The 26,772-nt window shown below is 45.8% G+C and overlaps 1 protein-coding gene across 2 annotated transcripts in view; it reads right to left on the bottom strand.

Annotated features, from left to right (window-relative positions):
- The window catches only part of INSC (INSC spindle orientation adaptor protein), a gene marked incomplete at its 5' end in the record, with an annotated part of 122,581 nt that overhangs the window by 17,171 nt on the left and 78,638 nt on the right, over nt 1-26,772 (bottom strand). For both annotated transcript variants that reach the window (XM_081063704.1, XM_081063703.1), the window contains 3 exons: nt 1,349-1,527; nt 5,588-5,759; nt 21,390-21,515. In XM_081063704.1, coding sequence (XP_080919830.1) covers nt 1,349-1,527; nt 5,588-5,759; nt 21,390-21,515 — 477 coding nt within the window. The remainder of the gene's footprint in view (nt 1-1,348; nt 1,528-5,587; nt 5,760-21,389; nt 21,516-26,772) is intronic.

Raw genomic sequence — 26,772 nt, forward strand, 5'->3', positions numbered from 1 at the left:
GTAGGACCAAGGCTCAGTCTCTCTGACCCCACAGCCACAGTACCTTCACTTCATTTTCAAAGATGGCAGCAGAGGAGAGTCAAAGACCAAAGTCTAAGTCAGACCAGGATTTAAATGCTGGATAGCAGCTCTCCAACCTTATGATTTTGGATACATCCTCTTGAGCCTCAATACTCTTATCTCTTAAATGAAGCAAATATTACCAGCCTCACAGTATTATTAGAACTCTCATCTACACATGATTATGGACTAGAAAATTCTCTCTGAATGGGACTTTTGATGGCCAGTGATTTTAAGGATAAGAAAGAACTGGTAAAGTGCCATCCTGCTTCTTCCCTTTTATGCCCTAAACAGGAATTTAGGGAACTTCATCCTGGAAGTCAGCTCCAGGCTAGAGGTCTTCAGAAATCCTGGTGAAGTATAAACCTAGACCATGCCCTCAGAAAATTAAAAAAAAAAAAAACTGACATAAAATAAATAGGAAGGAATAAATATCATTAGAAAAGTTAACGCTGCATCGTGAGGTGTGGCCTCCAAGAAAAGGAGACGAACCCAGAGAGCTCCAGCTGTCCGGGAAGGCTTTCCAGGAGTTGGGGTAGTGAAGCTGTGGCAGCTTTACTAGGTGATGAGGCTGACAGGCAGGGATTGGAGGCTAAGAGGTAGACAGGGAGGAGCTGGGTTAGAGCTCAGGTTAGACCTCTAACTTAGAGCTCAGGCACCTGGTGGGATTTACAGAGACCTAAAACCTGCCTGATCTACCACCCCCACCCTCTGGTGAGGAAACGGGAGGCTAAATGTGGAGCAGGACAGAATGCTATAACCTCAGAACTCAAAGGCCCTTTAAAACTCCCTCACTCGATGTCTTCAAACATGGCTAGCAGTAAAATCCTTTTTCCCCAACAAAACTTTACATGGAGCTCAAAGATACAAAAATATGGAGATAGATAGAGAGGATGAGGCTCCGGATCAAACCTGTGCTCCAACCCCCTGTTTTTACGGAGGCAGAGAAGGGAAGAAACTCACTGCAGGGTACCATGTCAGACAGGCCCCAACCAGAGTGGGCCACAGACTGTCAGAGGAGGTTCGGGGACCTTCCCGTCATGTCTCTGCCTCCTGGGATACACAGGTGTGACTAGAACTAGAGAAAGGCCTGGGTTGGGAAAAGCGGAGAGACAGTGAGCTCAGGAAGACGCACAAAAGGCAATAGGCATGTTGAAAGCTTTTCCCTTTACTTTCCTACAGAAGGCCACTAACAGGACTAACCCGGCACAGCCAGGACCTGCCCTGGCCCCCTGAGCTCTGTCATCACAGTTATGGGCCCTGTGCTTGGTCCCTCCTGAGCTCTTACCTGGTCCCGGGTATAAGGCGTGTCCACTCTCTGCTTGTCACTGCAGGCTTCCAGGAGGACACGGATGGCATTCAGCTGCAGGAGCATCTCGCAGGCCATTGTGTCAAAGAAGGTGATGTTGGCAAGGGCCGCAGAGGCCAGCAGGAAGACTTCCCCAGATGAGGCCTCTTGGCACAGTTCTGGATGGTAAAGAGGAAAAACATAGCTTCACCAAAAAGTGCTTTCATATCAGTTATCTCATTTGGTTGCCACAATGACTCGGGGGGAAAAAATCTGGGCAGGTGTTATATTACCCATTTTACAGATGAGGTAAGTAGTCAGTAAAGAGAAATGTACCTGTCTGCATAAGTAGCAGAGCTGGGATTTGAATCTTGGTGTGTGACTCCCATTCACTCCTTCACCCAACAAGTATTTGCTCAGTGTACACTATGTGTCAGGCACCCTGGCATCTTGGGATGGCATGGTGAATAAAGATCAGGTCTTTGCCCCTGTTAAGCTTACATTCCAGTAGTGGGCAAGAGAAGATAAGCTTTTAAGAAATTAATATAAACAATTGCAAATTCTGATAAATGTGAGGGAGAAAATAAATGAGACAGAAAATAAACAAAAGCCCAATGGAGTGTATAAGGAAGGCTTCCCTAATAATGAGGCAGCTGAGACCTTAAGGAAAAAATGGGGCAATCATGACAATATTTGGAGAAGACCATGTTCTAGGCCAAAGAAACAGCACATACGAAGGCCCTGAGGCAGGAAAGGACTTTTAGTCCATTTGTGTCTCCAGGAATGTATACCAGACTGCTGCTAAAATTGCTTGACAAAGAGGCTGATATTGAAACATAAAGACTCTGCTTCTTCCCAGGTGGGTGCCCCCACCATGCCCTGAGAAGATACACTACTCAGCTTTACACAACCACTTTTAGAAAACGGCTTGATAAAAAATAAACTTTGTAAGTGTGCGGGGGGGAAAAAGACTCTACTTCTCCAGGTGCCATCAGCAGAGCTTTAGTATTTCCTTTTGGTCCCAGGATAAGGATCCAACAACAAGCTCCTGAATGTCAGGCTCTTTCTGATCCTAGTGGCCATAACCCAGACCTAGAAGATTTCCGCACTTACCCTCTGTCATTGTATGAGGTCTTTAAGGAGGAAAGGACGACCCTAATCCCTGCATCCCTCCATCACCTACCACATTCCCTCATGGGCTCCACTTGACCTAGAAGGACTATTGCCTCAGGAGGAGACATGAAAGGGCTCTCTCCATGATGCTACAACCCATCCCAGTGGATCCAACTTCTGACCCTCAACTCCAACTTGCCCGACAATCAAAGTGCTTCCTGGGTCCAGACCCTCTCCTACTGATAACATCTCTGGAAAACACAGAAAGAGAAGCTAAACGTCAGGAAAATGACTCCAGGAGAGAAAGAAAACTTTGAAGACAGAGCTTTTTGATATGGCACTTCTTGGCACCTCCCAATGAATGCATTTACTAGTCCCTACCTATAAAGAGACAGAAAATAACATTAGTTGAACCCCCTGAAGTGTGCCTTGAACTGTGCCAATAAATGCTGAGCATGCTTAAAGTAGAAAATGGTTGCCTCCATTGACAGATGTATAAGCTGAGACTCAAAGAAGTTAACAGCAGCAGCAGCTACCATTTACTTAGCATTTACTTGTGCAAAGTACTGCTGTATATTTTTTACCTCATTAAGTCATTACATTCTCACAACAACCCAGTTTTTTTAATCTCAATTTTATAGATGAAAAACTGAGGATTCAAATGTTGTAATTTTCCCCAAATTGTGGAACTGAGGAGTTTTGTTAATTGTTGGGGCAGAGAATCAAATCCAGGTCTGCCTGACTCCAAGTCCCATTCTTTCTGTACTCCTGGCTGCCTTTTGTCTCTAAGCCTCTTTGATTCATTCCCAGTTGATGCTCCTGTGTATTTAGGTTTCAGTTCTATCAGGAGGGTAATGTCTGTCTCTGGGCAGCGCTGCTCCCCAAAACCATTAGGTGACTACTAAACAACACAGAATATTGATCTAACCCCCCAGGGCTGGGACAACAAATTAGTCAAGCGATTAAGAATACTATGATTCCCCTTTTCCAATATCATCTGATTTAGGGGGGAACAACTGGGGACAGCCAACCCCTTCCAGGACACCTCCCTATATCTAGAGTTTAGCGTAAGACCACAGGACTCATTGGCCCACTTTGCTACAAGATTTCTTTTAGGTCTGACCACCAACCCTCATCCTTATGTAGTCACCATTGCTGCCGACACAGCAATTAACACAACCATCTAAGTGCCTTTTAATTTGGGGACACATTTATTTGGTGCACATTTATAGCCTGAGTCACCTGGGATGTGTTAGGAAGATTAAGTTGAGGAGTCCAGTGACTCATTTATAAATGATTCCAGGGAATGGCAAGAAATTGGAGGTCTATTTCCCACCAAAGAACAGAGCGCTGGCGTCCTGCCCAGAAGATATATACCATCTGCTGACTCTCAAAGCAGACTCCACAATGCGTCTTCATCGGAGTGAAATAAATAGGGAGACTCGTTTTCTCCAGGGAGAAACCCAGCTCGGGCAAAGAAATAGGAATGGACACATGGCAATAGTGAAAGGTTATTTGGACTATTCATGTTTTGATTTTTTTATTTGCAATCATGTATAAATTGGGAGATTTTTCTATAAAACTTAAAATTTTTGTCTTATCTTAAAAAAATCAGACTTTCCTACATGGCAACAATTGACTGGAGTTTATCAGTGATTTCTCCCCTTAATCATTACACACCATTTTCAATTTAATACAGGACTCAAACCTTCTCATTTTCTTCTTCCACTTGGCCCCTTCAGCTCATGTATGTTTCCTGCCTGACTCCAGTCCATGACTGAGTATGAGACTGCCAGCAGAAGTGAATCCTAACACTGTTACGTGGCCTTGAGAAGGTCCCTCAAACTCTCTGGGCCCAGGTTTCTTCTCCTGTAGTCTGGGCATTGAACTTTGTGATCTCTTGCATTCCCTCCAGCCAAGACTGCCATCCATTGGCTTCTGTGTGGTTCTTAACATTGAATAAATGTGGATGATGGCAAACTGATTTCTCCCAGCCTGGCCTCTGGGTGCCACTGCTGCAGTGACTAGAATCAGCCATAATGTCAACGTAACTGATGCCTCCTCTGTGCAAAGTAATTACAGATCTTCAAATTCTACAGCTAGAAAGATGCTGGAGAGAAACAGGTCCCAAACCCTTGTTTTATATGTTAAGAAAATTGTGGAAAGAGCTTCACGATGTGACATGGAAAGTGAGTGGCAGAACCTCACACAGTGCCTGCACAGGGCTGCTGGCCAGTAGCTATTTGTGGAATGGACGAGTGAAAAAGCAAAAATGCAAACCCGAGTGTTCTGACTCCAAGTCCAGTGTTCTGTGTTGCCCCTAAACTTTGGCTGTTCCAGATATTCCCAACCCTGGGGCTGACCCTAAATTTTCTGACAAAATAAAATTCCCTTCAGTCTCAGTAAGGTGTGGATCCAGAGACAGTGACAGAGATAGGGATAGAAGCAGAAACACAGATCAACACCAGCACTTATAAAAGAAAGGATGTGGTTTGCAAAAGAAGTTTCCTAAGGATTGTTATCCTGATGAGTTCTTCTAGTGTCTGCAAGTTTGCAAAGGAAAGCTGGAGGAATAGCCTAGATATTGCGCTATGATTCTCCTGCCAGGAGTACATATGTCTGAAGAGGGGAACCTAGAAGACTCAGTACTTTCAAGAGCCCACGACTCTTGACCAAAGATATGATTCAAGGTAGCAGGTTGGGGTGAACTTGTGCTGTCTGAGAAGCCATTGCCCCCAGTCATTGCTGCCACATCCCTTGAGTGTAATAGACTGAGAATGCAGGAACAAAGCCCATCAGGGCCTCGCTGACTAGGTATCTGATCCTCAAATTTTGAGGTCCTACTCCTCGCTCGGGCTTGTCCTGGTCTCCGATATGAAAGGCCAGTGAATCCCAATCTGATCTCAATTCAAGGAACTTCTGGGAAGGCTGTGTGCATTTAAATAGAAGACTTGAAAACAGAGTTCTTTAAAGCCTGGCTCGGATACTTGAATGGTGGGATTTCAGCAAGTGCGATCATCTGTGCAAGAGATATGTGCGGTACAACGTGATCTTCCTGTCCCTTCCCGAAGACAACTGTGATAAGGCTCCCTCACTCAGCGGTCCCCACCCACCAGGACGACTCACTGACGAGAGCTGTCACGATCTCCTCCATGCTCTCCAGGAAGCTGCTGAGATGCTGCGTGAAGGGCAGGTGTGGGGAGGTGACCTGAGCAACCACGGCTGCTGCTTCAGCCCGTGTAGCTTCTGAATGGCTGTCGTCCGTCAGGATGTCCGCCAAGCACAGTACACCATCCACCTGCAGATGGAGAGAGGGCTCATTCTGTGCATCCTGGGAGAGGACCACAGGCTAGGAATGAGACAGAGAATCAAGGGCCCCAACTTGGGCCAGCCCTGGAGCCTCAGTGCAGGGCTGGGGGGCTCTGCTTTGGCTCCAGCAGAGATTGGTGACCTCCCACGAGCTTCTTAGATAGCGGGCATCGAGCCAAGCATCCAAGGGCAAGGCCCTGGTTGTCCACCACAGCAAACTGAAGTAGAAAAATTAGTCACTTAGAACTCTCACATCCCGAGCTCCCATCCTGGACCCCTCTTACAAGCATTGTAGGACTCGGCATTAGTCACTCAGCCTCTCGGAGACTCTGTGACCTCGTCCACCCACAGGGTGTTGGGCGCATACAGAGATGAAGCGTGTGATGTGGGACCCAGAAGAGATGCTTGACAAATGTTAGCTCCCTCCTTCCTTCCTTGCATTGGCAGCAAGCTGAATTCAACGTCTTTCCTTCTCCATCTTCTTCCCTGGAGGCCTTGCTCTCTCTGCCCAACCAGAGAAAAACAAACCTGGCACAGTGGGACATGAATGCCAGATAAAGACTTCAGGTTCCCAGTTCTGCCCAAGTCAGACCTGCTCTTGGCACAATAGCTTCTGAGTATTGAGTGCTTAATATGTGCCAGCTACCACTCTAAGGGCAGTACATATGTTAATATACCATTTGATCCTTGCAATAACCCTCTGTGGCCAGCAATATTATTATCCCCATTTTACAGATGAAGAAACTGAGACACAGAAAAGTTCTTTAACTTGCCCCAGATCATAAACTTTAAAAGTAGTTGGTTTGGGATTTGAACCCAAATGGCCTAGTTTCAAAGCTCATAGTTTTGAACAGGACATTACTCTGCTTTCTGAGAAGTACCTGAGCTCACACCTCTGCCTCCATCAAGGGTCAGTAGATGAGACTTTTTTGGAGAAAGGGGGGGCAGTAACTTGTCAAGATAAGCTCAGTAGAGCTACTTCAGCCCCTCAGACACCCCAGGACACCAGCCTGCCTGAAGACCCCGCCACCAAGAACCAAGGAGTCCTTCCCCTGTTAGAAATGGAGGGGTAGGCATGATGCAGGGGCAGAACCAGGGAGAGGTGAGGTGAGGAGAAGCTCCCCACAATGCCATAGGCCTGTGGCTCCTGGACCTACACCCTTACTTCCTGCCTTTCAGCTCCAATGGGTCTCCAGAGGTCTGCGTTTTGTTTGACTAATTACCACCACTGAGTTCTGAGCCTCCCTTAAATGGCTCTTGGGAGCTGTAAGGTCCATTAGCTGTGAAAGTCTTTGGCAATCTCAGACTCAAAAGAGACAAATGTGGAAACAGGAGCCTGGGGAACTGTCCTCAATAAAACTCACCTGGATGTGCTTAATAAAAGAGAGCAAACAGCAGCCAGGCAGCCCCTGGCAGGACTGGATTCATGCCAGGTGTTTGACTAACAGGCCTTTAGAGTGGGGCCTCACTTGAGCTCAGGGAAGGAAAGGGGTCTGCTCTGGCGCCTAGACATGGGAAAAGCCCTATTATTGCCAACAAAAGAAACCTCTTAGGCTGAGTTGGCCTTCGTCTCTTTCCTCCTTCCAGCACCATTCAAGGCTGCAGCTAAGAAGCTACAGGGTCTATAGGGGGAAAATACGGCAATCATCTACTCTCCCTTGGATGCAGGTGGAGTTAAATCCCCGACTCAGTCGGGAACGCCGGTCAGACCCAAACCTACTCCCCGGTACGTGCTTGCAGATGAGCCATTCTGAACACACTAGAGAGAGCCAGGAGCTGATGGTCCCCAAGGGCCCAGTGCCACCCAAGGCCTGGATGCCAGGCCTGCTCCCCAGCTCAGAATGCTGGTCAGCAACGCCATGAGCATAAGTTTCCTGAGCACATACTGTTTGCTGGGACTTGTGCTGGAGCAGAGGGGCAGTGGGCAGGTGACTCATCCACAAATAGCATTATACAAGATGGCTTCCAATGAGGACGTTCCAGGGGAAGGCCTCCTGGAAGCTGCCCTGACTTAACAGCCACACCCCAGCTGGGGGAGATGGCCCTCCTTGGAGCTCAGGCCGAAGCACCTCGCTATCACCGTAACATTTGTCATCACACTCATGGGCCCTGCTTCTCCAAAGGGTGGGGATTCTGTGGACCAACTGACGGTGTCTTCAAAGCACACTCCTGGGTTCCACCCAGACCAATCCAACCAGACTCTTACGAGGTCTGAAATTTGCCTTTTCACAAGGTCCAAAGCGGATTTCATGCAACAGCGATTTGGAGAAGCCCCCACTGTGATGTGATCCTCTGCTCCCTTTTCTGTCCATCTCCCCGGTTCCCCAGGGAACTCCGCAAGCCTGGGGACCACACGGTGTTCACTTGTGGCTGCTCCAGGCCTGGCACAGAATTAGCTTTCTGTAAGTGGGGAATAAATGCAAGGGAGTAAAACTTAACTGAAGACTTGAGGACACATCTTAGACAAGTAAAGGTAGAGGGATGGCACTGCAGGTGGAGGGGGTATCATGGTCAAAGTCATACAAAGAAGGGCAGCTCTGGAGAAACAGCCAGCTCAGCAACATGGATTCCACATATTCCTGACCCTGGGAAAGTCATCCTGACCCTGGCCTCAGGTGGATTCTGATCTCTTCTCGGCCCTTAGGTTTCCCAGAGGACAGGATCTGTGGTGTCCTGTCTGTGAAACTACCCACTGTCTCACTTTCCTCCTAGTTTGTTTCATATGCTTCAGATCACTTTTTGTAATTTTTAAATTATAAAATATATCATCCTTCAAAAGAGACTATACATAGCAAATGTATAAGGGATTAAAAATAATAAAATGAACACTGGTATTTGTATACGTATATGCCTAATATCCAGAAAGTCTAATATTAAGAATAAAATAACAGCAGAAAGCCCCCTTTACATCATTCTTGATCTCTTACCTCAGCTTTTCCCTGCTGAATGGGCCACTCCCCAGAATTGTGTGCTTTTTATATTCCCTTGTTTTCGTTCGAGATTTATTGCATGTGTATATTGTTGAGTTTTAACAAGGTTTTGACTTTGACGTAAATGGGAATCATACTGTATATAGAAATTTGCTTTTTTTTCCCCTCAGTCAGCATTATGTTTGGGAAACTCCTTCCTGTTGTTGCACGTGGCTGAGGTCCATTTATTTTCACTGCTGTGTGGTATTTCATTGTATAAATCAATTGCAATTGAATCAAGAATTCATTTACGCATTCTCCTGTCGATGGACATTTGAGTCGTTTCCCAGTTTTTCCTATAACGTACAATGCTGCTATAAATATTCTTCTCAATGTCTTCTGGTGCACACGTGCCAGTTTCTCTCAGAGGTCTCAATCTAGGAGTGGAATTACCAGCTCACAGAGTCTGCACATCTTTAATTTTACTGGTGTTGCCAAATTGCTTTGCAGAACAGCTGCAGCAATCTATATTCCCACCAGCAATGTATTAACTCGCTTAACTCCATATTCTTGCCAACATCTAGTGCTGTCAGATTTTAAATGTTTGCCATTTTGGTGGGTGTGTGAAGTTTTTACTGTGATCTGCATGTCTCTACTTACTACAGTGACGCTAAGAGTCTTTTCATATGTTTTTGTTTTGCTTTGCTTTGCTGTAGTTTTAGTTTAGTTTTGTGGGGGAGGGGGGGTTGGCATTTGGATTTCCTCTTCTGTGAAGTGCCTGTACATGCATTTTGCTCATTTTTCTACTTGGTGGATTGTCATGTGGGCCAATTTCCCAGGTCTTTGGCTCTGATGCTACTGACCTGTCACTTAGCCTGTTGCCAGCAAGCTGCCACCAGCCCAAGTTGATCGCTGTATCCATCCCCATCTCAGCAGCTCCAACCCAGCCAGCTCATCACAGTGGGCGACCCAGAGGGCCCCACACCAACGGGCCCTGGGCTCCCAGTGCCTAAACCAATTCATGTTGCGTCAGAACATGCACAAGCTCTAGAGTCACTTCTACCTGGGTCTGAATCCTGCTTCTGTATCTTACTAGCTGGACAATTTTTGTACCTACTCTGAGCTTCTACTATAAAATGGGGATAAAAATACAAACCTCGGGGTACTGGAAAGTAACTGCGAGATAATATATGTACAATGCCTGCCACACGGTGGCGCCATCATTCCACCTCATCCCCATCTGGTGGCTGCAGTCACTTCCTCTAGACCTAGGGCCCTGTGTCCTACCTGTCTTTCTGGAACTGACAACCCACTGAGAACATCGTCCCTTTGGGTTGGGGCTCACAAGTTTACCCCCTTGTTTGGGCATCCTCGGATCATGCAGCCCAGAACTAGAACTTTTAAAAGCGGAGTGAATCCTGTTTTAATTCCTGACCAGGACCAAGAAGAGGAATAATCACATTCCCTTAGGAAGGGAACAGAGAGAAAAATAGTCCTGTCCCTGCATCTCTTTGTCATTCAACAGACATTAACGGAGCACTTACCTTGTGATAGGCACTGAATTAGGCACTCATACAGAGATGAATCAGAAAGAAATAAAAAATGGAGAAACAAAGACAGACAGACACGTAGAGAAACAAAAAGTGAGAGAGAAAGAGAATAAGAGACATCACATGCTTAAAAGGATTTGGGAGCTCGTCTGGTGCAGAGCCCTGTCTCACAGGCCCTCTCTTACTTGGCCTCCCTGTAATGCCTTCCCTTTCTGAGAACTCTCTCCATCTTGGCTCTCTTTCCTTCCTGGGATTCCATGATACCACACTTTTGAGTCTTGTCTCCTTCCTAGCTACCTACTATCATTTTCTCTTTTAGCCTCTCCTCCTGCACATCCATCTAAGGTGTCTTGCGCTAGGTTTTCTGTCAGCCCACTTTGTACATCTCAGTCAGTAGCACCCAAACCCAAGTGGCCTCAGTGACAAGCTATGAGATCGTCACAACTGGCCCTCCAGCCCTGACCTTCTTTCCTGAGAGCCACATCCACATTTCAAACTGCTACTGGATCTCTTTGTGCTTAATTCCAAAACGAATTTGCCTGGATATTCCACAGGCATCTCAAACCCAGTTCACTTAAACCTGAAGGGGTCATCTTCCCTGTCTTTCCCTCCTCACTCCTCTCTCAGACCCAGGTGAGAAACCACTCCCCTGGGAACACACACCTGCCTCCCCTCTACAGAGGGTCTCTGTCGTCCCAGCTGTCACACCACTCTGGTCTGACCACAACTAGAAGAACACTTATGTTGGGCCATCCTCATCGGTTTGCATGCCCATCCCTGCACTACATTTGAGCTGCTCAGGGCAGCCCCTGTACTGAATCTTCTCTGTCTCTGGCATCTAGCTAAGGCCTGACACAGGGCAATTAACTTGTGAAGTGTGGGCTGAATGATGAGGAAACAGAGGCCGAGGGAGGGGAAGAGATTGCCTAAGTCACAGAGAAGTTAATGCCAGGCCAAGACTCCCATCCTCGTTCTCCCTCTCCTGGCTTGTGCCCCTTCTGTGGGCCTTTGGGAAAGGCAATGAAGGGAGAAGGTGATGAGTGGGCCAGGTCACTGGGGGCGGCCCAGCTCAGCTCCTAGAGAGGGGCCGGGAGTAACCCAGCCTGAGGCCAGCTTCCTCAGACTCTGGTCCCATTTCTGGAACACCTCCATCCCCAAACCACCCACTTCCCATCCACAGTCATAAACTTAATGATGCCAAGAGAACAATCTAATCAAAGCACTTTCACATCCCTAAAGAAATTGCTGCTGGAAGCACTTATAGGTAATTAGCTTTTACATGGAGCAGGATGGGCCTGGGCCTGAGGCCAAGCATCCTCATGGGAGGGCATGAAAGTGGTGATGAGGATGGTATGGCCTGGTCATCACCTGGGTAGCAGGACCGATGTACCCAGAGTCCAGATACAGAGCATGTCTAAACCTGGTGAACACTGAGATTCTTTCTGAGGAGTGGGAAGAGTATGGAATCCACACAGCTGAGGAACCCAAGGTATACAGTAAACATCATATGAGATTTATGTGCAACGTTCTACTGATTATTGGAAAAGCATCAGTGGTGGCTTTTATGCAAATATCTAAGGGACACAGCTAGTATACAAAGGCCCATCATATGTCACTGATGCTGGTCTGCTATTTTCCAGTTCATTTTGCATGTTTAGCTTGTAGGGAAAGACAGAGGAATCGGTTGCTGGGTTGTAACAGTTAAACAGAATCATGCAAATGCAGTAATGACAGCCACAGGGGAGGGAGCATGACCTAAAGACCCTCAATTTACCTCCTTCACCTTTCTGTCCACATAGACTACTAAATTCTGCAGGAAAAAAAGAAGTGGAAGCCACAAAGCAGTTGGAATCCTGCTCACGGGTCCAGGCAGGATGAATCTATTTGCCCAGGGAACAGCCAGATAAAAAATTCTATCATAGTCTGAGAGGGAAGCAAGGGTCATGCCCAAGGAAACAAAAAGACAAGTGTCAGCCAACGGACAGGGCAAAGGTTTGGGTGGAATAAATGAACCTGGGCCAGAAAGCAGGACCTGAATGTGAGATGTAAACCAGATCGGGGAAAGGTTCAGAGGACAAAGTCTGTGAATAGTATAGGGGGTTAAAGGATTGTTTTATAAAATGAGGTATTGGTTTAAGGAGTAGTGGTAGAGCTGACAGATCAACAAAAGCTACAGAAAGTAAAACAAGCTTTCAGGAGAATAATATTATCCTCCTCCTAAACTAATATATCCTAGAGCCTGCTCAATCTCTTTTGCTACTTCAAACAAAAATCTTTGATTAAAAGTTGAGTGCCAAAATGGATAAATACAAATATTAATATGCAATAGGGAATGAAACAATGGATGAAAGAGATTATATAATAAGTTATTTACCAGGCAAGTTGGTGATGTGGAGAGAAATCAATGATTGAATTACTGAAGCCTATAAATAGAAAATAATTTCCCTGTCAAGCAGATTGTTTTCCCTAAGGCTGATTCTCAAACAGATGCCGTAAAAGTATTTGAGGGTGGGAGGAGAGGAGTATATGAGAAGACATCAAAAGGTCACTAAGAACAAGTTCATTTTCCCTTTGGATTAGGATAATTAGGCATTTGCTGATATAAAAATATCAAGTTTTCAGCAAAGCACTACTGGGTACAACTGAGATCTGAATTGTACAAAAGTATTTCTAGGTCAGTGGTTCTTAGCCTGGTTCTCAGATGATGACAATCATCTGGGAAAGTTTTGAAATACTAATGCCTGGCCTTCACCACCAAATTAAATTCTGATTTAATTTGTCTGGGGTGGAATCTTGGCATCAGTATTTTTAAAGATTCCTCAAGTAATTCTAATGGAGATCCTGGGTTGAGCACCACTCTTCTAGAGGTACCTGTGATACAGTGCAAGTTACACAATCTTAGGAGTGAGAAAAGCCTGGGTTCACGACTCAGCTGTGCTATTTGCTAACTTGGTGACATGAGCAAGTTACATACTGAGTCTCAGTTGTCTAATCCTTAAAATGATAGTGATATCACACTTAATAATGAAATAATTAATAAAATACTAAGAGCAGTCCCCTTGAAATCAGTAACAAGACAGATCTCCATTTTCACCACTCCAATTTAACATTTTGCAGGGGCCCTAGCCAAAGCAATAAGACAAGAAAAAGAAAAAAAAAGGTATAATGACTGCAAAGAGGATGCCAAACTGTCATAATTTACAGATCTCATAATCACATACATCTGTACACATTCCAAATCTACATAAAATCCAATAAAGTCTACGCACCATTAAAATTAATAAGTGACCTTAGCAAGGTCATTAGATACAATATTCAACATTGTATTTTCTATGATTAGCAAAAATGAGAAAATAAAAATTAAAAATAACACTTACATTAACATAAAAACATACCTAGAAATAAGTCTAAAATAGATGTATAAGATGTCAACACTGAAAACTCAAAACATTGCTGAGAGAAATTAAAGACAGTCTATACAAGTGGAAAAGTATACATTTATTGATTGGAACACCCTATATTGTTTAAGATGTCAATTATCCAAAATATTTATCAATTTAGAGAAAACACCATCAAAATCTCAGCAGGTGTTTTAGTGGAAACTAACAAGATTATTCTAAAATGTTCACAGAGATGCAAAAAAAAACTTAGAATTACCAAGATAATCATAAAAAAGAGCAAAACTATAGGATTTATGCAACTAATATCAAAAATTATTATAGACCATATTGGCACAAGGATGGACAAAAACACTAATGGAACAGAAAACACCCAGAAACAGACCCATACATGTGTCATCACTTCACTTAGAACAAAGGTACCACTTTAATACAGTGGTGAAAAGATGGTCTTTTTGATAAATGGTGCTGGTTCAATTGGATGACATCATATGGAAAATACTCAACCTTGAACACCATTTTTAAATTTTAATTTAAATAGATCAGAGACTTCAATGTGAATGGTAAAACAATAAAGCTCCTAGAAGAAAATACAGGAGGCTATCTTCATGATTTGGGGAAAAACAAACATTTCTTAAATGGACACAAGAAGCACTAGCTTCAAAAGAAAAGATCAATAAATTGGGCTTTATCAAAGTTAAGAATTTCTATTCATCAAAAGACACCATTAAGAGAATGAAAAAGCAAACCACTGGAAGAAAATATATATTCTCAATACGTATATCTGACAAAAGACTCATATGTAGAATATATTTTTAAAAGTTTATAATTCAATAAGAAAAAGACAACTCAATTTTTTTCAAACAGGCAAAAGTCTCAGGCAGACATTTCACAAAAGAAGATAATAACCAAATAGTCAATAAGAATAAGAAAAAATGCTCAAAATCATTACTCATCAGGAAAATGAAAATTAAAACCATCATGAGAAATCACTACACACCCAAGCAGGTCAAAACCAGGGCACTGCATACCCAGCTACCACAAAGCTGCACAGTACTTACTTGTACTTTTGAAGCAGCCCAAAGGAGAGTGAAAGTGTGTGTTCATTATCTCTGTGTGTTTTCCCATCTCCCCTCCTTCTCTCATTCCTCTCTAAGTCTCTTCCTCTTGCTCATCACCCTTCCCTCTTCCTGTCCAGGTTTAACATTCCACTTGACATATTATGAGACTGGGGCTTGTTAAGGGTACAAGGTCAACACATAGCGAGTAGTGAATGAAGGTAGGCATGGCTCCCAGACCTGCTTACGAAAAGGGCAATGTGCTGGAGGTAGCTTGTTCAGAGGGCACCTTCAGTGCCAGGCTGAGGAGTTTGGATATTTTCCAGTGAGAAGTAGGGGGCTTAGAAAGGGTTCTGCTCTCACAAGGTACAGGACAGACTTGCTGGGGAAGTCCAGAAGTGGGAGACCTATTGGATTATAAAATATATGACATCCTCTTCCTGGAAGAGGCTGGCTCAGTAGGAAGAATCCCGTTGCCTTGAATTTGCAACCCCTCCCCGCAACACACACACATAGGACATACTGGCCCCGACTACTGGATCCTGGCGTGCCAGAGCCCACCAGCCTGCCAGCTCCAAAAGACTGCCCCAAGCACCTTAGCAGGGCTGCCGCTGCCGCTTCTGTCCACCAGAGGCCGCTGTTGCACAGTGCACGGCCCCCGAGCCTTGCCTGAGGCTGCACTTAGGCTACTGGGCAGCCTCGTGCTTTCTCCAAACTCAGCTTGTAACTTGCGCATGGGATGCAGCCCCAGAGCCAGCAGGGCCTTCCTTCAGTCTGGACAATACTGGCCGGTTATCTCAGCGTAAATTCTCGCGGGGAGAAATTGGGGAGGCAGGGCATTGTGCCTAATTTTGTTCTCCCCTCTTCACATAGCCTCCTTCAAGCCCCCCACCTTTCTCTCAAGGTAGATGGATGAGGCTTGGCGATGGGGAAGTGAATGAGCCACACTCGCTTTTTAGAATGTTTCTCCTGCTGGGCTGGGGAAAGTGATAGTGGCAGTCCCCACTCCAGTCTGCCTATGCTTCAGCACAGATGGCTAACCTGGCAACCTGGGGTTCCCTGCACAGTCCTAGTTCATTCCCAGGACAGATAAAGGCCTTTGCCTGGGGGTGTGAAGGGTGGGGGAAGCTGATAAGCCTAGGTGGGTTGAGTGCCAAAGAGGGGTGGGGAAGCACCTGGGATCTCCATTCAGAAGCATTCTTTTTCTCCCCCTATCTAGGAGCTACGCCTAAGAAAACAAGGGGCTGCAAGTCAAATTAAGCAGATTTCTTGCCTGGGATCCAGCACGTCTCTCTCCCTGCCTAGCCTCACTTACATATTAGAACTGACCGAATCAAGATGAAGTCATACTATGCCTCTTTCAGCTAAGGAGCTGGAGGTGGCAGGGGGCAGATTGTAGAAAACTAAACCTATGTCTAGGAGCAAAAGCACGGGATTCTCAACCCAGCCCTGCCTCTCTCAGTGTTGTTATGCCTTCCAGCCTCAACTTCCCCTTCTGTAAAATGGGTGTGACCATCTCTTCTTGCCTTCCTTGCAAAATGATTATGTGAATCAAATAAGCAAAAAGATAGAAAACACTAGTTAACTTTTCTTTTTTTGGAAAATATTACCTATTTCTGACCATCTGTAACCCTACAGAGAGCAGGCAATGGCGTGAAAGTCCTATAAAACAGCAGCTGGAGCGTCAGAGCCTCTGCACCCCCCATCCCCCGCACCCATCTCCCTCCTACCCAGGATCTCTGAGATTTCAATAACGGGGTCCGGGCCTCCCTACCTCCAGCCTGCTCCTTCAGATGTCAGGGCAAGTGATCCCAGGAAGCTGCCCCAGGAAACAGGGGTGAGGTGAGGGAGCTGCACAGACAGACAGCAGTTTTCTCAGCCCTCACCACTGATGATTTTCTCCTCATCCTTGAATTGAGCCCTTCTTCCCTGTCCCCGCTCTTCTTTAATGTCTCCATTGATTTTCATTAAACTCTCCCCTTGGCTCCAGCCCAGGGAGAACTCCTTATTTGAAAAACTAAAACAAGAGGGAGGGGAATGGGAATAAAAGGAAGCTCTGTGGAAAGCAAGATTGTCTCTGGCCTCAAGACTGAAAGAGGCAATTACTAGAACTCTCTTGGAGATCATCTGAGGCTGTTTGTACATTGGGCTTTGAGATCCTCCTCCACCCGTTATGGCCCTAGACCTGTAGGCTCCTGCTCTTCAGATCCCCAGCCTCCCATCTGCACCAGAGTCCCCCATTCCTGCCCTAGTCCCTACCCCCTCCAATCCCATCCTGGCCCCTGGTGCTTCCAACCCCAATCTCAATTTCCTCATCTATAAAATGGAAAAATTATGAGGACTCGTGCTCCAGCCTCACTCGACTTTTCCATACTGTGTACTGGCAGCATCTCTGACCCTGCTAGCTAGCCCTTCCTGCTGGCATGCCAAAATGCTCTCTTCTCCACCACACTGTAATCTTCCCAAAGCCAGTGACTTTCAAAACACCAGCGATTGGCATCAAGTGTGCAGCAATCACACTAGCTACCATTTATTCGGTGCCTACTGTGTGCCAGACACTATGTGACTGCACATCTCTTCTTCTCTGACAATCCTGAGAGGTAGATTTCATCATGCCCATTTGACTGATGAAGAAACCGCACCTCTGGGAAGTTAACTAACTTGTTCAGAGTAATGCATCCAAGTACATAGGTTTCCAACCCAGGAGAGCCTGCCTCTCAAAGACCATGGTTTCCCCACTGTACCAGGCTGCTTCACAACAAACATGTGGTGAAAGAATGAATTAGTAGCATGAGGGACTGGGTGATTAAATGATGACGGACAGGGTAAGTGAGCAAATAAGTGAGTGAATTGAAGGTGACCAGATGACAGAGGGAATGAAGAAGCAGATGAATAAGTGACTGGATGTGAATGAATGAAATCATGACTGAATCCATGACCACTCAAATGCCTCAAGTCCGACAGAGCTCAGGCATCATGCAACAGGGCTGGAAATGGACGGGGGTGTCTGGTGACCTGAGTAGACCCACATCTCTACTCCTGGGGTCTATGCTTGATTTAATGAACCTTTTCAAGGTCAGGGGGAAGTGGGGGGGGAGCCACACGACAGAGATGAATTTCACCAAATCCAGCACTATTTCTCACTGCCAATTAATGAAGCGAGCTTCAGCAAGGAGGCCAGGCCAATAAATCAGGGGACGGCTGGGACTTTGACATTATCCAATTAGGGCAGGAACTGTGCCTGGTGAGTGGGCAGCTAGAGAGATCCCCCGGGCGCTGCACTCCCCCACCCTGCCTTCACCACACCTGTGCTGCTGCAGTTTCTACCATCCAGTCTGTCCCTGGACTTCACCTTCCACCCAAACGCTGACAATGGCACACCTCATCAGAGCATCTGAGGCCGTTGCTTAGCAGTTCTGGTCATGGAGTGGGACAGGTGTGGGCAGGATCAAGGGGTGGGCAACAAAAGAGGGCAGGGGGACACCCAGGCCCTTCCTGGGTGTCTCTAGAACCTCTCACAACTTTGGAAGCAGTGTAATGCGGAGGAGAAGAGGGTGGCCTCACAATATCGGATTTGGGTCCTGGGTCCACCTAATGGTTCACAGCCCAGGCAGGCTCTGTCTCAGCAGAGCTGGAATTAAATTACTGCTAGGCCGTTTATTAGCTGTGTGCTCTTGAGCAAATTGCTTCAGTTCTCTGAGTCTGGCTTCCTTCTATAAACAGTGGGGATAATAAATGATTAAATGACACAATGAAAGGAGGGGCTTTGTGAAGTACTTGATTTGCCCAAAGCAAGTATTTGATATGTTAGTTATTGTCCTTTTCATCATTGTCACCATAACCTTATTACCTGATAGAACAGAGGTCAATAAACATTTCGGCAGAAGGCCACATAGTAAATATTTTTGACTTTGCAGCCTACACGGTCTTTGGCAATTATTCAGTTCTGTTGTTGTGTGAAAGCAGACACAGGCAACCACTGTATTCCAATAAAACTTTATGGATCAAAAATTTTAACTTCATATCATTTTCATGTGACACAAATATTACTGTTCTTCTGATTTTTTTCTATCTAAAAATTTTTTTTTAATTCTTAGTTCATGGACCATATACATCAAAACAGGCAGCAGGCTGATTTTGGCCCACCGGCCATCACTTGCCACCCCCTGCACTAGAATGTGAGCTCCAGGAGGACAAGGGGTTTTGTCTGCTTTGTTTACAGCTATACTCCAAGCACCTAAAAAACAGTGCCTGGAAAACAGCAGATAGTCAATAAATATTTGCTGAATGAATGAATTACAAGCTGTGTGATTCTGTGCAACAAGTCATTTCACCTCTCTAGGCCTTAGTTTCTTTATAATATATAGTCGGGATGCTTGCATATGCGAGGCAAGCATCAAATGAAATGAGAACGTGGAGCCACTTTGCAAGCTATAGAGGCTGTGCGGTGTAGTTGCTGGTTCTGACCACAAGGGGGCTCTTCTCAGGCAACTCACTCCCGCTCGGTGACACTCCTGAAATATTAATGTCTCTGTGCCAGGCATGAGAGTTGTCTGTATATGGAAAGAAATCTGACTTGGATGGGGGGAATAGCCAGATAGGGCTACCTTCTCCTGTGCCAGTTAGGGGTAGGGATTAGCACATTTGCCATTAGCAGCAAGGGTTTAGTTATAGGGTCTTTTTCAGTGCGTTCTGAAAGTATCAAACCTTCAAGGCAATGAGATAAAATGGGCATTAAACTCAGGCCAACTGGGTCCAAATTCTGGCTCCAGAATTTTCAGGCAAGTCACTTAAACTGGCTGAGACTCAGTTCCTTGTCTTGAAGATGAAGCTATGAACAGTGTTCACCTCACAAGCTTCTGGCTACTTAATGAGGGGGTGGGTAGGTGTGTGTGTGTGTGTGTGTGTGTGTGTGTGTGTGTGTGTGTGTGTGTGTGTGTGTGTGTGTGTGTGTAGCATTCCCTTTGTCCTGTTGCTCTGCAGGGCAGGGTCTGACTCCCAGGCCAGGTGGCCCATCTGGCCTGGTAAGGACATACTCTGCCTTTGGAGCAGCATCAGAAAGACAGAACAACAACAACAACAAAACAATTGCCTCCAGCCTTGCTGTACAGGTTTTCAGCTCTACACAAAACAGCCCTGCTGTTTTTCTGCTCCAGGCTGAAAATTTCCTGCTGCTCTGCAAACTCTACAGCCAAGAAATCCACTGCTTTGGGAGGACTGGTGACTACAGTCCCTTCTATTTTCTCCTGTCATTCTTCCTGTCAACCAGCATGAAAGAAGATGAGAAACAACGTCATTTGGCAGTTTTTCCACTATCCAAGGGAAAAGATTTTATTTTAGAAAGAAGAAGAAAAGAGCGAGAATATTCCGCACACGAAGCTGGAGATGCTTGATACATTTACTTCATGGAGACTCTATTTCACCGCAGCCCCCCTCCTCCATCTTGCCAACTAAGTGAGCACACACATACCAAGGCTTCTGACCCTGTGGGAAGGGGACAATCTGAGCAGATGGCTGATACTTGCTCCTCCATCATCTTGCCGTGTGACCTCAGACAAATTACTTTGCCATTCTGAGCCACAGCCTTCTCATCTGTAAAATGAGCAGATTCCTCCTTCCTCAGTTTAAGAGCATCTCTGAGCCCATGATCCTGTGACCCTGTCCAGTAACCTGAGTAGATCTGGAAAGAAGCAGGATGGAAAGTAAGATGACCATCTGTCTAGGAATCCAGACCAAAATGAAGAAGCTGGGATCGGGCACAGGTTTTCTGGGTAGCCGTGATCAGATTATGGGACACACTGCAGAGGAAGGGAAGCAGTTTGCTTGCCCCATCCCCATTTAGACCAGTCACAGGAACAGACTCAAAGTACCTACCCCCCAACCCTACAAGCACCACAACTGTCGCCAGGACACACCAGGCCTTTCTACCTCGCTTCCATAAAAATTTTCAGCATCTTTCCTTGGAACTTGCCCCAAATGTCGGCTCTAGCCTCCCCAACCCTCCTGGCTAAAATCCCTGAGGACCCGTCTGTAGGCTCAGGTCCCGGTAGAGGAGCTGCCTCAGCCCTACAGCTTGGGGTAAGTAAGGAGGGCAGTGGCTGCAATTAGTCACATTGTCCTGGATTGGCCTGGAGGTGAGGCACCTGGACCTATCAGATCAGCACCTTCCCTCTAACCCCGCCCACCCTAGTGCCTTGTTGACCCGGCATAGGCTTGGACTTAGGCTTCTCTTTCCCTTTCCCAAGCTCTCTAGTCTCTAGTCTCAGTGGAGCCCCATCTGCTTGCCAAGGCACCTACCACCCACCTTGCTCTTGCCATTCTGTCCCCTGAAGAGCTGGATCCTCCACCTTCTGCTGGAGTCCTGCCGTGAGTGAAGAACCAACTGTCCTGAAGCTCAACACCACGCCCCACCCGACTTCCTGGTACCTGCTCTGTTCCCCCCACTCTTGGTCATGCCACCCAGGAAGCGCTGAGTGCCCCTTGGGGCCCTGCCTTTCCTGGCTGAGCGCCTCAGGTCCCTTCCCCTTTACATCTTCATTGACTCCCACAGTCAGGATCACAGCAGCTCCGTCCAAATGATGCCCAGGCAAAGGGGGGACTTGCTCCAGGAAGAGGCCCAGGTGGCCACCAGCAGGCCTTTTCCCCACCTACTCACCTGGCTCAGGGACCTCAGGCCCCACCCAGCCAGCCAGCTGCACTCTCACCTTCTCCAGCTGGTGGACACCCTCCTCCACACAGCAGATGGAGGCCAGTGTGCGCAGCGCCTGGGGGTACAGACACCGGAAACTGTCCTGCCGGCAAACCTTGAAGAGTGCTACGACGCCACCCTCCTGCCAAGGAAAAGAAAATGTCACATGACCTCACTGTGTGACCGTTCCTTAGGGCTGACTCAAAAATAAATGACATCCCTCATTCGGCAGGTATGCTGTTAGGTCTATAGGATGGCAGAATTTGGCAAAATATGCCATTTTGCATAAGGATTATTTTGACCTGGAGGCAATTGAGAAGAAGCAGATATGAGAAAAGATCCCTCTGTCCTATTTGCCCAAAAGCAGAACATCAATTTACAAAATTGTGCCCCCTCTTGTCTCTGCTAGGAAGGACAAAATTTAATCACCAGAGACAACTTATCACCTTGGAGATGGCATCAGAGGATATCTATATAACAAACTTTACTATTACCAGCCTCTACCTACTATTAGTTTCCCATATATTTGCCTTACTACGATTTGCTGCCCCAAAGACTCAAGGTCCTTTTCCTCTGTCTTGTTACTTCACTAAAAATGTAGTGTTCCTCTGCTAAGGTTCTATATAAGCCCAAATTCTAACCAATTCTGAGTTATTTGTCTCTGAGTGCTCCCATGTGAAAGTGCAGTACACAGGCTAATAAATTTCTGTCTGTTTTTCTCTTGTTAATCTGTCTTTTGTTAGTCCAATTTGCAGGGCACCAGCCAGAGAATCTAGGACCATAACAGAAAAAAAGGATTTTTTTTCCTTCCCTACAGTTCCTACACACACACACACACACACACACACACACACACACACACACACACTCTCCCATGTTTACACGCATGCTGCAGGGAAATGCTAGCTCCAGAAATGATGTCACACACCTGGATGATCGTGCAAACTAGAAGTGGGAGTCCCCAAATACTCTGGAGTTGGAGTGCCAGCGCAGACATGTTTGCTGGGGCCAGGCTCAACTCCACTCAGTATTGCTCCCAGACACCTGGCAACCCCCTCTCAGCAGCCTGCCATGGAGCAAGCCCGCATCATCTGAAATAGGTTTTAGAAACAAGTCTGAAGCAGGTGGAGGAAACCAAAGCCTACATGCCCAGTGCTGGTTCCTGCTCTGCAGCAACTACCCATTCCTTCTCAGATCCTCCCAACAACCACGACAGGCACACACACCAAAAAAGGAGTTTTATTTATATCAATACTACAATTTATTCCCATTTTGTCATGGAAAAAGCTGAAGACCAGATGGGTGAAATAATTCACCCCAAATCAACATCATCCTTGTTTTCACTCCTCTACTCCAGTTGGTAAAACAAACAAACAAAAGAAAAGAAAAAAAAAAAAGAAAAAACCGAAAAATCCTTTAGGATCAGCCTGGCTCTTGAGTGTAAGCGTGTACTTCTCCTTTTCTGATAGCTGTTCATGGCAACACCTTTATCTTGTGGGCACTTCCCATGAGCAGTCTGCAAGGACTTCTGGGAAGAATCTGGGAGCAAGGCGTTCATCCTAACTGGTCATATTTGTTCTATAAAAAATCTCTGGAGCCACCTTAGCTCTTAGAGCAAAGTGAGAGAGCCAACAGATCACAAAGGTAACTCAACTGGAAAACCGGTGGGCACACCACCGTGGGCATCCAGAGTTAGAGAAGCTGCATACCCCACATTGGGCTTTGTCCTGTTTCCCCCCTCTCCCTTCCCTGAGGGCTACATGTGGTGGCAGCAGTAAAGAATGTGTGAGCAAGTGATCTGAACTTGGTCCTGAGAGATACTCACCTTTGACCTCCTGCTTTTGACTCAGCCCATTGCAGTCTGTGTTATGATAAGCCCATTGCAGTCTGTTCCCCAAACTGAGTTCTGATCACCCCCCCGTCAGATTTTTGAGAACTCTTTCAACAAAAAAGTATTCTGAGCACCTACGACACACCCAGGTACTGTTCCGTGCTCTGGGGGTGCAGCTGTGATTGAAAGGATAGTGAATAAGCAACTGGAAGAGGAAGCAATAACCACGAGGGCCCAGCACAGGCTCACGGAAATAAGTTAGACATCCCAGATGGTTCCTTCCCCAGCACCCCAGAAAGGGAGGCTCAGGGCCCTTTTCATCCTTGGAGTTATGCTGTTTATCACTGCACGGACCAAGATGAAAGGGTCCAATTATGGGAAAGTTCATAATTTCCTAAATTTTACAGTCAGCTAAGAGTGATCCCTAACGACCGTGTTTCCCCGAAAATAAGACCTAGCTGGACCATCAGCTCTAATGCGTCTTTTGGAGCAAAAATTTATATAAGACATGGTCTTATTTTACTATAAGTAAAATAAGTAAATAAGTAAAATAAGTCTTATAGTAAATCTTATAGTAAAATAATCTTATAGTAAAGACCGGGTCTTACATAATATAAGACTGGGCCTTATATTAATTTTTGCTCCAAAAGATGCATTAGAGCTGATGGTCCGGCTAGGTCTTATTTTCAGGGTAACAGGGTGGTATATCCCTACTTGGGGAAGTACTGAGGTACTTCATTTGATGACAAAGGGGCCTGTCTTAGGGCCGGTAAAGTCATTCACGCAGCCAAAACATATTAATAGTGAATTATGTGCCAGATGCTATGCTGGGCACTGGGCAACGCGGCCTCAGTCCCTGTCCATGCTGAACATGTGGTCTGACAGGCAGTGAGTTCTGGGAAGGCAGACAATTTAAAAGCAGGAAGAAATCTGGGTAAAAGTGCAAAATGGAGGAGGGGTGCAGGGTTAAAGGGGTACAGAGCAGGCACTTCTAACATAATCTGAAGGGGGTTGTAGGTTCATGAAAGGGAAGCACTCTGACTTTAAATGTACATCATCACTCCAATAAAAACATGCTCTAGATGGGACAAGGCACTTACCCCTCTGATTCCTTGCTCCACAATCCTTCACCCTGCCTTTTTACTTTCCCACAGTTCCTGGGACATCTAATGAGGGTTCCACATAAAGACCTTACTCAGAGAGCAAGTAAAATCAAATTTCTCTTTAAAGTGAGAAGAAAAGAAACGGGAATCTCCCCAGCCAGCCCAGCTGGTCATTAATGACTTCTCTCCTGATGTAAATACATATGTTTTTACGTGTGCATATTTACATATGTCTCTATTTATATTTAATCATATACATTGTATATTATTTCTATATGTACAATGATAGATTGATATATATCATAGATAAAAGATAGCTATCATAGATGAATGATAGAAAGATGATAGATAGATAGATAGATAGATAGATAGATAGATAGATAGATAGATACAGTTTATATCTGGAAGCAACAACTGAGAAATGGTGCCAAAGAATGCAGGCTAAAAGCCAGGATCAATGTGGCAGCTTTCCTTTGGCTCAGGAAGCACTGAGCCCAGCATAACTATATTTAAGCCTCTGCACCCATTTGTGTTGGATTCTCATTAAATCCTTTCCCAAACCTGTGAAAAATGGCCTTCTTAGCATTTTTAGTTACTGGGAGAGGAAAGCGGCGGGGTTAATTCCTAACCCAAACTGAGAGGATTCTGGTTCAAATCCTGGCTCTTCCGCTGGTTAACTTTGGCCAAAAATGGGGCCATGACAGTTACATGACTGAGCCTTCAGGGGAGTAATTGAGTTCATGTATATGAAAGCCCCCAGTTCCGGACATCCGGGTGAGGGTCAGACTGTGGAAGCCTTCCCAGTTAAAAGAGTGTCTCATACCCTCATGAAAGGTGCCTCAGGGGCTGGAATATGTGAGAGGGAGAGGAGAAATGAGGCAGTGAGGAAGTGAGATGGATTAGTGGCACGGACTCCCCAGAAGCCCCCATCAAGGACCCAAGGGCAGCACTCATCTTAGCGTAGAGCCAGGAATCGCCTGCGCTAGCAGAATCGCACTGTTGGTTGGAGCTTGTTTAATTTTATAGAAAGCTCCAGGCTCAGAGCCCAACTGTATATGGTATGCATTATTCAGACAGACTTGGGATAAGCTGTCATAAAGCTGGACTAGGCCTCTGTGGGGTGTGTGGACCAGTGGTGGGGGGAATCACAGAAGAACTGGAGTGTGGGGTCATTTCCACAAAGCACAGGGGAGTGTTCTGTGCTTTGCACTCAGGAAGGGATGGGTTTGATACCATCACCATACATAGGGAAGACTGGGTTTACTCCTCGGCCTGCAGAGGAACCCAAGAGGCTGAGACGACAGACCTCAGACAAGTTGTCAAATCGTCTCATGGAGGCAGCTCAGATGGATGGAAGACCCAAAGACAGACCACACTGAGCCCCAAAGAGGTGGGTGGGAAAGAACCTTGGGGAGAATGCCCACATCGGTCACTATATTGGGTACATTTCCTGAGCTTCCACAGTGAGGATGCTTTACAGGGCATGCCAGGGACACCCAGCCCCTGAGTGACAGCCAAGACTGGAAACCCAAACACAGTGATTCTGCTGGAAACTAGTCTCACCATCTTCCAGGCTAGAAAGAGGGGAGTCGTCACTCAATCTTCTCTCTGCTTTAACCTTCTGTCTACTCTCTCCCAAGAACTAAAGATATGAGAAGTTTGAAATTAAGATTCTGGAGTCAGCAGGTCTAATTAAAATCCCAGCTCTGCACTGAATGTGTCTGACTTTGTTTCTGAGCCGCTGTTTCCTCATCTTAAAAATAGGAATTATAATTATAACTAGCCTAAGGTTATCGGGAGCATCACCTAATGAATGGAAAGCTTAACACAGTGCTTGACATGTAGAAAGGACTCAGCAAATCATGAAGGTGGAAAGTGGGAAGTGGGTACAGGGAGGAAAAGGAAGAGAAGGCGAAAAAAGGCAGGATGAGGAAGATGTGCTGCTGAAAGGCAGTTCAAAATGGTAACCAAGACAACAGCATAAAGGGGATCAAATATATGGTGATGGAAGGAGAACTGACTCTGGGTGGTGAACACACAATGGGATTTATAGACGATGTAATACAGAATTGTACACCCGAAATCTATGTAAATTTACTAACAATTGTCACCCCAATAAATTTAATTAAAAAAAAAAAAGACAACAGCCTTTGCTGCCCAATCGCCAGGTTCAAATTCCAGCTTGGTCACTTACTAGCTGTGTGACCCTCTCACTGTCTCAGCCCCCCCATCTCTATGATGCGGGCAGATACATACTACCTACCACAGAGGATTGTTACGAGGTTTAGATGGGTTATGTAGAAAGCCCTTAGAGTATTGTCGAATCGGCACATAATTAAGTGCTATATATAAATGTTTATTTCTTATTTCTACTACGACAGCTACTACCACCACCATCATCATCAAAGTTGAACACTTCTAGCTTTAGAGATCTCAGGTTCTCCTATTTCTTCCCTACACCTGCC

The sequence above is a fragment of the Rhinolophus hipposideros genome (genome assembly GCF_964194185.1).
Source record: "Rhinolophus hipposideros genome assembly, chromosome: 10".
Lineage (NCBI taxonomy): Eukaryota > Metazoa > Chordata > Mammalia > Chiroptera > Rhinolophidae > Rhinolophus > Rhinolophus hipposideros.